At 51.7% G+C, this 13399-nt stretch overlaps 1 protein-coding gene across 1 annotated transcript in view; it reads left to right on the top strand.

Annotated features, from left to right (window-relative positions):
- Positions 1-7486: 7486 nt before the first annotated feature.
- The window catches only part of NOS1AP (nitric oxide synthase 1 adaptor protein), a 30231-nt gene continuing 24318 nt past the window's right edge, over positions 7487-13399 (top strand). The window contains exon 1 of the mRNA XM_027658510.1: positions 7487-7558. Coding sequence (XP_027514311.1) covers positions 7544-7558 — 15 coding nt within the window. The 5' untranslated portion in view covers positions 7487-7543. The remainder of the gene's footprint in view (positions 7559-13399) is intronic.

The raw sequence follows: 13399 nt of genomic DNA on the forward strand, positions 1-13399 counted from the left end.
GGCACCAGACCTCTCTGTATCCCAGAGGTGCCTCAGTCAGGCTGCTGGGAATCAGAGGAGCTGGCTCCGAGGGAAGGCAGGACGTTTGTTTTCTTCTGTGTCTTGCAGTCTGAATTGTTGAGTAAAATCAAAAGCCTGGCCTCCTGGGTTAGCTGAAGCATTCAGATGAAAGAACTGGGAACTGCAGCATGGTGCAGGGGAGCAGACAGAAATTCCCACTTGTGCAGTGGTTTTCTGGTTAAATAAATGGAGATGTAGAGAGGAAAGACACCTCCCATCCTCCTCCACCTCCATGAGAAGGAGAGGGATATGAGCTTACTCCTTATCTTCCCAAAGCCATGGTGCTGCAGGACAAAACCCAAGAGCCACCTTGTGCAACACCAGCAATTCTGTGCATTCAGAAATTATGACTCAGGCTACTCCAACGCCTCCAGAGAGATCAGCAGGCAGAGAGAATTAGGTGGGGTGGCAGAGTCTGTCACTGGACTGCCAGACCCCTGTCTGTTGGAGTTTTGGGGCATGCTTGGTGCTTCTGGGTTTCCACAGGAAAGTTGTTACTGTCCCTGTCCTTTGAGCCCCTTTTGGGAGCCCGCTGGGCTGGGCTGGGCTGGGCTCTCCTTCTGCCCCAGAGGTCTTGTCCAGAGCAAGGTCCCACCTGCCTAATATCCATTATTTGGAAACAGCTGTTAATTCTTCAGTCCTGTTAATCCCTTTGCAGTGCCTTAATGTACATGGTTCCCAGTGAAGGGGCAGATGGGTGTCAGGACCCTCTCTGCTGCTCCCCCAAGTACAGGCGAGGGCAGAAAGGGCTGCCCAAACACATCTTGATCTTTGACAGACCCAGTGCTTGAGGTCTGGGACTGCCATGGGCCTGGACATCACGTGTACTGAAACCTGATGTTCCTGATACCAAACCTGCTTGCAGATAAGTGCAGGACTGGAGGTTCAGGAAGATTGCTGTTCTTCTGTGCAGCAGGTGGGGTTTTTGGGTTTGGGTGGTGGGGTATTTTTTTTTCCCTTAAATGATCTTGGCAACCAGGCATTTTCTCTCATTTTTGTCAGTGCTTTTCTCTGCTTCTGTGCGTGGGAAACTGAAGTTGAACCGAGCATCTGCTGCTCTCTATGTTTGGAGATGGGACATGAAGGAGACTTTAGTCTAAACCAATATGTCCCTTCCTCTGAACCTCTCCAGCCCACCTGCCTGCCACACTCCTGAGGCTGCGAGCACCAGCAGTGCCTGCTGATTGCTCCAAAGAGAAATTCATTATTTGGAAAACAATTATAGCCTCAGATGAACACTAAGCAGGGAATGGGCATGTATTCCACATAATTCCACTCCTGTGTGTATTTTTATGTACAGAGAGGCTGCACGTAACAGTGTTGGAAATTGGTTGAATTGCAGGCAGCTCTGATTGGGGTGCTTAGTTCCTCTCCACTTCTTCAGGCTCCCTTCCCAGCAACTGTTCCTTCCCTGGAGGGCTGGGCATCAGGAGGCAGGTTGTGTGAAGCTGTGCACCAATTTGGCTGACTGGGAGAGACTTGGCAGCTCTATTTGGGGGCTGTTTGTACTGGCAGCTCTGGTGTGCTCTGTTGGGGCTGCTCAGCCCAGAGCAAAGCTGCAGTGTGCCTGAGCCCGGGATTGCTTGCTTCAGGCTATAAATAACCTTCCCAAGTCTACAAAGGTTCTCCTCTGAAACAGTGGCATATTTCTGCCGTACTTGTTAAGTCAGTTCACAGACTGCTTAGTGAAGCTCTTAGCAAAGAAAACTCAGTCAGGATTTGGCAAAGCCACGTGTGCCCAGACTGTAGGTCCCAGCCGGGCAGCACGTGGGCTCAGCAGATGCCAGAAGGTCCCAAGGAAGCAGTAATGGGGGTGGGATGCTCCCAGCCCTACTTTCTGCAGTGCTCTGGTCTTGAGCATCTTGTACATGAACACCTGTTGGGGCTGTAGCTGGGTGTAGGTGCAGGAAGCTCAGGCCCTGTGTGGGGGGTGGCTGTGGGTGGTGTGCCTGGGTGTGGTACAGAAATGGGGCGAGTGGACAGCCCTGCTTCATCATCATGGAAAAACTTTATCTCTCCTCTGCACCTGCTATTTCTGTGCCCTGGTGTCCCCACTGCACAGTCACCTGCAGCAAAGGTGTCTCCCCTTTTCATGCCAGCCCTGTTTTGGCTGGTGAGAGGGAAAGGTGGGTGCAGTGCACATGGCTCTGGTGGGTGCTGGATCTTGTCTTGGCACCCCCAGAACCCTGTGTTTCTGGCACTTGAGCCCCTGTGCAGCTCATAAGCATGGCAAGCACTGCTGGAACCAGCAGATAGATAAGCGCTGATATCCTTAAGGGTTCAGCCTGGCCAGTGCTGCCTGGTGTGAGGGTTCCTGTGTTAATGCCTGCTGTCTGGGTGCATCTCAGCTCTGGATGAGTCTGACATACTGCCTAAAACTGCCTGGCTGCCAGGGCTGGATGTACCCAGTTGTCCTCGGGGTGCAGAGCCCTGCCAAGGGAGGACTGGGCAAGGCTGGAGGCCCACAGTTCAGCAGGGCACCCGTTTACTGGACTCAGGATGGAAAGCCAGGGCTTTTTTCCATTGAAGTCAGCTGGCATCATGAGTTTTCCATCCCTTTTGGCCTCTGAGCCTGCACCACCCCAGTCTGAGTAAACTTCCCCCTTTCCTCCCAGCGAGGCTGGGTGTTCCTGAGGTGCAGGGCAGAGCTGGGGCCATGCCAGCCCAGACCCTCGGCTCCTTGGGCTGAGGGGATGCGTGGGCCATTGGAGAGCAGGAACAGTGGGACAGCAAAAGTCCTGGGAATTGGGTTTCTCCTTGCTCTTCCTAATGGCAGAAGCCCAGGGAGAAACCCTTATCAGCCAATCTGCAGATAGGCTGGGTGTTCCCCGGGCACTCAGGAAATCAAGGTTTAAGATCTTGGGGCACCTGGCACAGGACCAGGGGTCAATGTTCCAGTATCTGGTGCAGCCTCACATCATCTCAGACTCTTCAGAAATCTGGGGTCCCTCACGCCCTGTGTCTGATGCCTCCCAAAGGGCTGCTGGTAACTCCAGTGACCCCTCCGTAACCCGGGTGCAGGATCCCCTGCTTGGATGAGGCTCTCCTGGCTCTGCAGGTGGCTGTGTAACCTGTGGTGTGATGCCCCAGCCTCAGGCTAGTGCCATCATGTCCCCCCTGCCCGTGCTGCCCTGCTGCCTGCCTGCAGCTCCTCTGCAGAAGCAGTGGCTCCCCATTCGTGGCAGGGTCTCTGGTTCAGGGTGGCTTTCGAAGCTGGAAACCTGACAGCCAGCTGATCCAGGCTCCCCTGTAAGCTGGGGATGATTCAGCCCTGACCTTTGCACACTGCATTGGGCTGCCAGAGCAGCAGTGTGCCTCCCTTGGGAAGAAGCTCCTCTCTGGGAAGGCTTTGGCTGCCCACCTCTGCCCACCACCGATCTCATCAACACCTCTTCCAAGGTGTCCCCTGTCAGGGATGTGATCGGCCTTCAATTTTCTGAAAATATCTACCACCTGCTGTCACAGAAAAAGCATCTTCTCAAGAAAATTCATTTCTGACAGAGCAGAAAACGAGCAATATTAAATAGCCTCAAGCAAAAATGAGAAAATGAGTGACTTGTGCAAACAGTGCTTTGGCAAAGTGCTCCCCTTTGTTTTCTGTTTAAAAAACAGACTTTTTTTTTTTCCCTGGCATTTCCCAGAAATGGGCAGATCTTTTGGAAGCCACGGGCAGGGAGTGCATGGTGTGCGCTGTGTCCAGAGACTCCTTACCGCCATGCCTGGGACAGAGAGGAGAGCCTATTTGCACGGCAGGGGGAGAGCAAGCAGAGTCCCTTCAGGTGCTCAGAAGCCCAATGGGTGATGGCTACCTGTGCCGTGGCAAGGAGAGGGGCTGCCCATTCTGGGGGCCCTGGAATGATGAATGAAAGGCTGGATGCCACACACGGGGATGAGAAGCAGCGAGGCATGTGAGGGACCAAAAGCACCCTACAAAAGAGGTGCTTTGTGCTGGCGTTGGCAGTGCAAGGGCTGCCTTTGTGGGGCTGCCAGGGCGCCTGTTACACGAGGGACCCTCTCAGCTGCCCATTCACCACCGCTCCGAGAGGGTGGCCTTTCTTCTCCTAATTGGGTTGAGGAGGAGGGGGCTGCCTGGGACTGCCCTCCCCACCTTCAGAGCATCCTAATCCCCCTTGGCTCTTGGGTGCAGGTGGGGGGCTCTACCTTTGTCCCCCCATCGTTTGGTGGGGTTATGGGGCCGTGGATTGGTAGGCAATTATTTGGAAAAGCTGCATCCTGCATATGTACATATGTTTTCCCCCTCAGTTTGCAGGGCTTTGGGGTGGATGGATTCTTTCATAGGTCTATTTTCTTTGGCAGTCCTTTCACACAGCTTTATTTTCTTTCCTTTTGTCTCAGGCACCTTCCTTTCTCCTTCCTGGGCTCAGCCCTGGCCCCACTGCCTCCCTTTTCCATGGGGTCAGTGTGCTGGCACAGATGCTGGACTGAGTCCTGGGAGGCAGGACAATGGCCCCTGGAGGGACCAGGACCACCGCCGTGTGCCTGGCACCTCGCTTGGGGCACACATATGTTAAAGGAAGGCAAAACTCTGTGCCTGGGAGTCCCCATACTTGAGGGGTACTGGAGCTCCTGCCCTGGAAGTGGGGGAGCTCAGTCTCAGTGTTGGGGTGGGATGAGGGGGAAGTATTGCACTGTGGAGGCTCTGGCTGCTTTGCTAATTCTTGCCTTTGCCTCACCTGCTTTTCCTCACACCTCTTTCCATAATTAAAGTTGGTGCTGTGAGTAGGAGGGCTGGAGTAGAGCACAGCAGGAGCAGCCCTTGTTGTGCTTATCACTTGGAAAACACTACTAAATACGGATGGTTTCTCAGGCCATCCTCCCTCCTTGCCTGGGAAGTCAAAGACCAACTCACAAGTCTACATTTTATCTGAAAGACCGATTTCCAAGTCCAAGTTTTTGGACAATATTTACCACATTGTGAAGGGTTACTCTTCTGCAGTGCGGTTCTCACGTGTGATTTCTGCCCTGAAGGCAAAAATAATCTGGGGAGACTTTGTCCATCTGTTGAGTTTTGTGAAATGTGCAAAAAATACCTGCCTCCGGAGTGAAGGGAGAAGGGGGTGTTTTCAGAGCTGTGAGCACAGTAATTGTGTGAAGTGAGCCCACACTGGGGCTGCATGTGCTGAGGTCTCTGGTGGGAGCACCCACAGGATGTAGGATACAGCATGATGCCCTGGAGCCCACGTTTGGGAGCAAAGCTGAATCCTGCAGTTTGTGACCTGTGCCCCTTGTTTTGGGTACATGTGAATGTGGGCTGGAGGGGAATAGCTGAGTGAAGGGGCATAGATAGATCTGAGAGATCTCTGCTGCTGGTGCTGTTTCCCAGGAGGCCTGTCCAGGGAGGTGTGCTCATCCCAAGGTGGTGTCTGGCTTATTCTCCATCACTTGCTTACAGGGTGCCCCAGCCCTGCTGGACCTGCACATGCAATTTTGGGCATGAGGTTGTGGTTGGCAGCCAGGAGATTGGCATTGCTGGAATTCATGTGGCTGTGGGAGCCAGTGGTGGATGCAGCCCATCTCCTGCCCAGCTGCCACTGCTTGCCCTGTCCTTGGACGTGCCTGTGTTCTGCACCTGCATGCAGAAGGAAACACAGGGGAAGGAAAGCGATTACCCTGCCAGTGGTAGTGACCTCATGCTGTTGGGAATAGCTGGGAGAAGATAGGCATCCTCTGGCTGCAAAAGTCTGTCCTCCTCCTCATGTAGCCTAAGAATTTCCCTTCCTCAGATGGGAAAAACTGGTGTGGGGAGGTGCTGTGCAGTGGGGACATTTACCTGGCAGGACAGGATGGGGAGAGGCTTCTTCCTTAGGTGTTGAATGGTGACTGTGTGTTCAGGGCTCCAGCTGCCTCAGCCCTTCTCCTCAGCTCCTGCTTTTTATTGATGGTTTCCAGACTTTATATAAGAAAAGGGAATCGATTGTGTCTGAGATGCCTCTCTCAGTATGACCTGACAGTTTGAAGGGGTGGAAGACTCTGTGTTAGCGATGTGACTGAAAACTTACCCAGGCCTTTGTGTTTGTAGCCAGGCAGTGAGGAGCTGGGGCCTGGGTTAGTGCCACGTGTGCCGGCACTGCCCGTCGTGGGCTGTAATTCCCAGTTACGTAAAGCTGCCCTGCACCACAGCAGCCTGCACAGCATGGGATGGACATGCCAGCTGTTGGGTGTTTATTTTTATATTCTCTCTCTTCACATCTCCTCTCAGCACTGACTGCCCAGTGCTGGTCACTGTACACCTGCCTGTGTTCACCCCCAGGCAGGAGCTGTGCATTTGGGGATGGCCTCACGGGGCTGGTAGGCTTGTTGGATTGGTGTGGGGGGGTTTAGCAAGGAGGGCTTTCAGAAACACAGGGCTCTCTGAGTTTCTGGGTGTCCCTTTCTGGGACAGCATGCACCCAAAGCTCAGATGTGGTCGTGCAGCCCCTGCACCTTGTCCTCCACAGAGGTGGCAGCAGCAGCCCAGGGGAGAGGAGCTGGGGCTCCCACAGCGATGCTGGGTGAGAAATAACCCCTCTCAGCAGCCTCTGCCTGTGCCGTGATCCCCAAGCACATATTCAGACACTTAGGCACCCATCTCAGCACTGCTGCTTGAAACCAGTGACTTGGGCTTTCGTGGTGTCAGTGAAGGTTATGGCCGTATTCACAGGAACACGTAGCCCTGTCAGTTTTAGTGCCTGTGCTGTGCTCCCGAGCGTTACATCAGCCCTTGTGTTGAGATGAAGCATGGGAGCACAGGGTGCTAGTTAATAGGCTCAAAATGCTTTTCTTCTAACTACATGTTTTTAGCACTCAGCATTGACTCTTCATCACTTGTCTGTTTTCTGATCCTTCTTCTGAATCTGCCCTCTTCCATTTTATTTTTAAAAAGGTTTTTGTTTGGCGTTTCTCCGTGCTGGGTCGCAGTGGCGCTGCCTTTGGTCCCCTCTGAATAGCAAAGCAGCTCCTTTATTCTAGAGGCTTGGCCTGGAGGCTCAGCATTGCTGCAAAAACAGCCACGGGTTTGGTAGGGCTGTAATTAAATAATGAGGGGCCTGATACAGGACAGGTTGGCCCAGCTATTTTAGGGATATTCCAACACCCAGGTCTATAACAGATGACTCAGTGCAGCTGAGGGGATGTTGGCTTATACCTACATGCTTTGATCATGGCCTAGATGAATAAGTCCTGCTGGCCTGATGGATGAAGTTATTTTATTGCCAGAGAAAGGGCTGCTGAGTACTTGCAACGATATGGTGAGGGAACAGCTTCATGATGGGAGGAGTACAAGGATTCAGGTGCAGCAGGCAAAATGCTGCCCATTCCCCAGAAGTGACCCTGAGTTCCCTTCATGGGTGCTACTGAGGCCATGGTGGGACTATGACATTTCCAGTTTTGTAGAAACTCGACTGATCTCCTCTTTCTTTCACTCCAGTACATCGGGAGCCTGGATGTGCCACGACCAAACAGCCGGGTGGAGATCGTGACGGCCATGCGGCGGATCAGGGTGAGTGTGGCGAGGACGCTCCCTCCCCTTCTGTGTTGGGGTAGCTGGGGCACCCCTCCTCCATCTGCACTTGCAGCTTTGCCTTGCATGAGTCCTGTCCTCCAGGTTATTCATAACTCTGTATTTTTCCACTTTCTCCACTGACACCTCCATGTAACCCAGGCACGATGCCTGTGAGCTCCATGTGCCACAGAGTCACATGTGCAGTGTGGCTGGCCCCTGTGGTACCCAGGCATGCTGTGTGCTGTGGCTGGGGTCAGCAGCAGGGCTGTCTCCATTCTCGCAATGCTGTGTCCGCTGCAGGAGCATCTGCTGTGGGGGCAGGGATGGGGTGGAAGGTGGGCGAGGGATGTGGCGCTGTTGGCGCTGGCTGGTAACTGTGTAGCACTTCCACCATTGGGAAGATTTCCTCATTTGTCAGTTGCAGTAACAAAGTAACAACAAACTATTTATGGAAGAGGTATGTTAGGGTTTTACTGTTTTTGTGTTTCAGCTGCGTGAAAATTTCCTTGCTGCCTGGATATGGCTGAAGGATAGTGCCTGCCTAATGGCAACGTGCAAATTAAAGTGCAGAGTTATGAGCTCTGGGGCCAGCCAGCAGCAAGCTTGTTTAACAGCGAGTAGGTCAGGGGATGTCATCTGGTAATGAAGTCATCTGGCTTCCCAAAATACTTACAGTCAGGATATAGGACACTCTTGCTGTATAATGCTTGGCCAATAGCCAGGAGAGGAGCTTTTCTTCTGCTCCCCAGCCTCTCGCCTGCAGAACTGGAAGGTGTTCAGGGCAGGCTGGGAGGGGAGAAAACCACACACCCTGTGAGCTCACTGCCCCCATGCTTAAAACAGCAGGAGCTTGACTGCTCTTTAAAACATGAGACAGACCTTTGGGTTGTGGTGGACCTTGGCATGGTGTCTGTGGCTACATGGCCACAGGCGCAGGTAATTTGGCCTGTCCGTAAGAAAAGAGTCTGCCCTGTCTTCCAGGGATGGCTCCCTCCTGGGAATAACACTCTTAACTGGAAGGACCTGAGGGAACTCTCAGGGATGTTGGGTAATGGATGAGCTAGCTGTCTTTCTGGTGGCCTCATGAGATCCCATAACACTGGATCTGCTCCTGTCACTGAGCAGCTCTATCAGAGTTCTGCTGCTCTCAACCCCTCCTGTAGACTCTTGCTATAATCTGAATTTCTCTTTCCTTATCACCAGGAGGAGAGGGGTATTATATCTCAAGTCAAGGAGTATCACATCCCAAGGACACAGATTGCCAGGCTCTTCTTTTTCAAGCTTTCAGAGTGTAAATAGATTGTGGGCTTTACTCCTCAACAGCTTTCCCACCCACTGCCCTGTCCTCTCCATGGTGTTTAATGTTGTGACGGGTGCACAAGCTGGGAAGTCCTTTTTGGCATTAGGTTTGCTCACCATGTTTCCATATGAGGTTTGGGACAGAACAACTGTTATGCCATCAAGAGTTCTCATAAACAGCAGTTTCCTCCTCTGCCTTTCAAGATAAGGCTTTTGAAAGAATGCAGCTCCAGCCCCAAAATCACAGAACTCCACCTCAGTATGGGAGGATTGGCACAACTTTGAGGGTTTAAGTAAACCCTAGGAGAAAAAAAAGAAAGAACACCAAAATATCCTTGTTGACCAATATAAATAAACTTAAGCACAGTTTATAAAATTCATAGATTAAGCTCTGAATGGCAGAGAAGGGGCACAAAATAGGGTAAAATAATGTTTTTTCATGGGGAATGATGTGCTTGAAACATGTGCTCAGGCTTCCTTCGTCTAGTGTAAGACAGGAGAGATGCAAGTCACTGAAAGGCCATGACTTTGCAGGTCAGATCTGCCAGAGAGATTTTTAATGTCTGTTTATTTGTTGGGGGGTGCTGTTTCTGAGGAGGATGCCAGGATGGTTTGTTTCGTGGATGTTTACGTGTAAAGCCCTCCTCTGGTTTCCTGTGCTTTGTGGTGGCCTCACGCCTGGCAGCAGGATGTACCACAGCATTGCAAGGGCATTTCTGGCTGGGGGCTGATTTCAGTTTGGCTGGAGGTGAAGGAATGCATGTCCTTCTTAAAGAACACAGCTACCCTTCTGCTTTAGGGAATAAAATAATCCCAAAACATTGGCATGGGGAAAACAGAGGAAGAAAAAGCTTACTTAGGTGCAGAAAACAAGCAATGGGAGATCATCCAGTGCAAGCAACAATGGATCTGTGTATGGGGTGGGAAGCAGCTGCTGACCCTGAGGCTTGTGTGGTTTTTAATGCGGTCCCTGGTTTAGGGGCAAAGTGCTCTGTCTCAGCTTGTTCCAAGTTAGTCACTGCTGGGGAAGAAGGGGGACCTTCTCTGTCCCTGCTGCCGCCACAACTCCCCTTTCTCAGTGCTGCAGGCACCATAGCTGCTCTCTTGGCTTTGCCTCTGTTTATGAAATGATAAAGAAAATGATCCTGCAAAGAGGTGAGGAAGCTGCTAACAGTGGGGATCCCAGAGGGGAGAGTGACCTGGAAGCCTCCCATGACTGCCTGCGCTGAACTGGGAGCAGGGAGGGAGGGGGGCACCAGTAGCAGCAGCCCCTCCTGTAGTGCTGCCTCCCTTCTACTCCCCCACACTCAGGGCCTGGTGGATCCTGGCTTCCTGTTTACATGGAGACCTGACCCTTTGGGGGCACAGAGGAGGACACAGCATAGCTGACATTGTTGGGATGCCTGTTCCAGGCGGGCTCTCCCGCCTTCTGCTGCTCTCCCACTCTGCAGAGCAGAGCAGTGGCCGTGGGCAGGACAGTTTCACCTGAGCAAGAGGTACAGATTAAATGCAAATGTGGTCCATTGTGTGGATCTAGGTTGAGAGGAACTTTAAACAGGGGGTTGATGTTGCAGGGTAGGGATGCCATCCCCTTCCTCCCCACTGCTGAAGGGCTGGTGATGCCATGGCCATCCTTATGATGTTGTCTGGAGGGAGAGTTTCTGTCTAGTTGTGGAGAATTCCCGGGATTCTTGCAGCTCAGGGAGAGGAGGGAAGGGGAGGTGCTCAGCTGGCTCTCTCTGCCTTCCTGCTTTTCCTTCCTGCATCAACTGGGCTTTCTGAGGATACAGCCCTATCTGCACTGCACCTTGGTGCAAATCCCTGGCCCTGAAAGGACTCAGTGGAATGGGACATTAGCCATAGCAAGGATGCACTTGGACAGCAATTTTGTGAGCATTTGCTGCAGCTTTCCTCCAAAGCCTACATCTTTCCTGCAGAGCACTGATGGCCACGTCAGTACCAATAAATACAACAGGCCAGGGCTTGCTTTCCAGGCAAACTGCTCGGCTTCTGTTAGTACAACTGGCCCCCTTCTCCTCCTCATCTCAAAACAGGGTGACCCAGTCCATGTTGCTGCTGGGGTAGATTGGCTTTCAAAATGCTCCTTGGCTCCTCTGGATGCAAGGTGTGAGGAACCAATCTGTGAGTCCAGACCTGCGGGCACCTGAGCATCAGAAAGTCCCCAACTCAAGAGTAATTAGGCTGTTGCTACAGCTGCAGACAGCCTGTCCTGTTGATGTGAGCCCAGGTCACCTTCCTTGCCCAGGCTCTCTGGGAAGCAGCAGCCAAGAGGACACAGTGATCTTCTGTTCTGGGCCAGTCATGGGCAAAACTGGAGAAATTCAGGAGTGAGCTCCTGGGTCCATCAGATACCAGAGAGGGTGTTACAGTACTGGAGAGCAAGAGCCCAAGTGATGTATCTTCCCAGCCGTAAGGGTTATGAGCTGTTAAAGATTTCAGTTGAAAATGCCTGCAAGATATCTTTTTACTTTCCTTCTCTTCCTGATGAACACGTGGGGCCCTAAATGACAATGATAACTATATATTTTTCGTGTTGTCATGATGTAAATGCATGCAAATGCTTTCCTCTCTGTGCCCCTGGCGTGTCTCCAGTGCAGCCAGTGCTGCCTGGCTGGGGCTTGGTGCTGTGATTCTAGAGAATTTGGAATCAGCCTTTTTTCCCTTCCAATTTGCTACTCGGTTTGCTGAGTGCAGCTTTAATCCCAGTTTCCTTTGGAGAAATCTTATATAGGCACTTCTTAAAAGCTGCTTCTGTGGAAGTCTTCTGCAAGCCTGTTTCTGGGAAGTGTCCAGCTGAGTTTTGCAGGCTCAGAACAGGGAGGCATTCCAAGCACTTGAAAATCTAGCTTCTCTACACCTCCTACTCTGCCAGGTACATCTGATTTTGTGGGACTTCTGCTGCTTTGCATAGCTGAGCTCAATTTTAGCAAATTGGCAAAATTGCTGAATTTCAACAAGGTTGTTTAAAGCAAGATTTTGCATCCTCTGCAGGCCAGAGGTGCAGTTGGACTGGTGTGAAAATTGATGCATGTGGCTGGTTATTTGTGTAGAGCACCTGGTATAATTTTGAGCTCGTTTAATTAGAATATATCTGAGATAGCCCATGTTTTTAGAAGCATCAGGTCACTTACAGTGATGCCTACTTTTTTTTTTCATCTTTCTTTCACCATGCAAGGAGCAGCACAGCTCTCCCTGCTGTAAAGTGAAGCAGGATTTGGGAGCAAGCTGTCCCTGTGTGCCTGGAGCAGCCCACCCCCATCTGTCTGTGAGGACCAGCACTGTGGGCAGTGGGCTGCCCCAGGCTTTGGCTGCCTGAAAAACACAGCCTGCTTGCCAAGTCACGGCACTCAGCACAAGGAGAATGATTAACAAGCTAATGGCTTGACGTGATTATCTGAGATGAACGAGATTATGTTGTGTGAGATCTGGGAGGAACCCAAACGCTATCTGTGATAATTTCAATTGCTCTTTCAGTGCTCTGACAGTCACAGTAAATGGGTGAAGGCTTCTGGGCAAGCTCGTTGTATTTCTGCTGGCATCACCAGTGCCACTTAATGTCATAATAAAATAATGACTGGTCCCATATTGCTACCAACATGCCGCCTACTTGATGGCATGAAATAGGTCAAGATCTCATCCTGTGGTTAGTATTTAATCAATAAACTGGTTAAATACCCAGATTGATTGGAACAGCCTTTTGTCCAAGACTGCCCATGAGGAAGGGTTGTTTTCCAGGAGGGTTGGCCAAAGCATGGTGGCCCTGGCTTTACTGCCTGCCTTAATATCATGGCCAGGATGGAGCAAGTGCTTTTCAGCGGAAATGTGGAGGTTACTGACAGCATTAAGTAGGGTGAGTTGTAATGCACACTTAGTAAAATTAAAAGTTCAGGGAGGTAAATGACTCTGTGTGGCAGAGGGCAGGCATCTGGACTGGTAAAGAGGTGTGAAGTGTGAGTCATTAATTCTGGAAAGGAAGGTCTGAGTCCCAAGGAAGGTGGTTATGGATGGTGCTTCGGGCACTCCTTGCCGGAGAGGCTTTGGGAAGGCACTGAGGGCAGACACGAGCAACCAGCACCTGTGCTGGCTGTCTGCTGGGCGTGCTGGGTCATGTGGTGGCAGGAATGTCTGGGCTCAGCAGACATGAGACCTGGTGGGTGCTGAGGAGACAAGGTACAGGCATGCTTTTCTTCCCCTGGTAGCTGGCTTCATAAATCAGTCCTGATAAGCTCGTTGCCTTTTGGCTTCCAGCTGTGTCCTACCTAAGAGTTCTCTGCTGAACTTGAGACAACACCATGTCCCTTGTGGCCAGGCTCCAAAATGTGGTGAGGTGGAGAGCTTGATAGCAGGGGGTCCAGCCTGGAAAAGAGCAGGGGATTCCCAGCTGGACAGAGAGCTTGGTCGAGAATGAAGGAAACCATAACTCAGATGAGGCAGCATGGTTTAGGAAAGCTCCTGAGCCAGGAGGTACATTCCAGTGTGTGATCTTCCCCATGCCTCCAAGTCTCTCTGAGGAGCTCA

This window comes from Corapipo altera, unplaced genomic scaffold (genome assembly GCF_003945725.1).
Source record: "Corapipo altera isolate COAL_440 unplaced genomic scaffold, ASM394572v1 79, whole genome shotgun sequence".
Taxonomy (NCBI): Eukaryota; Metazoa; Chordata; class Aves; order Passeriformes; family Pipridae; genus Corapipo; species Corapipo altera.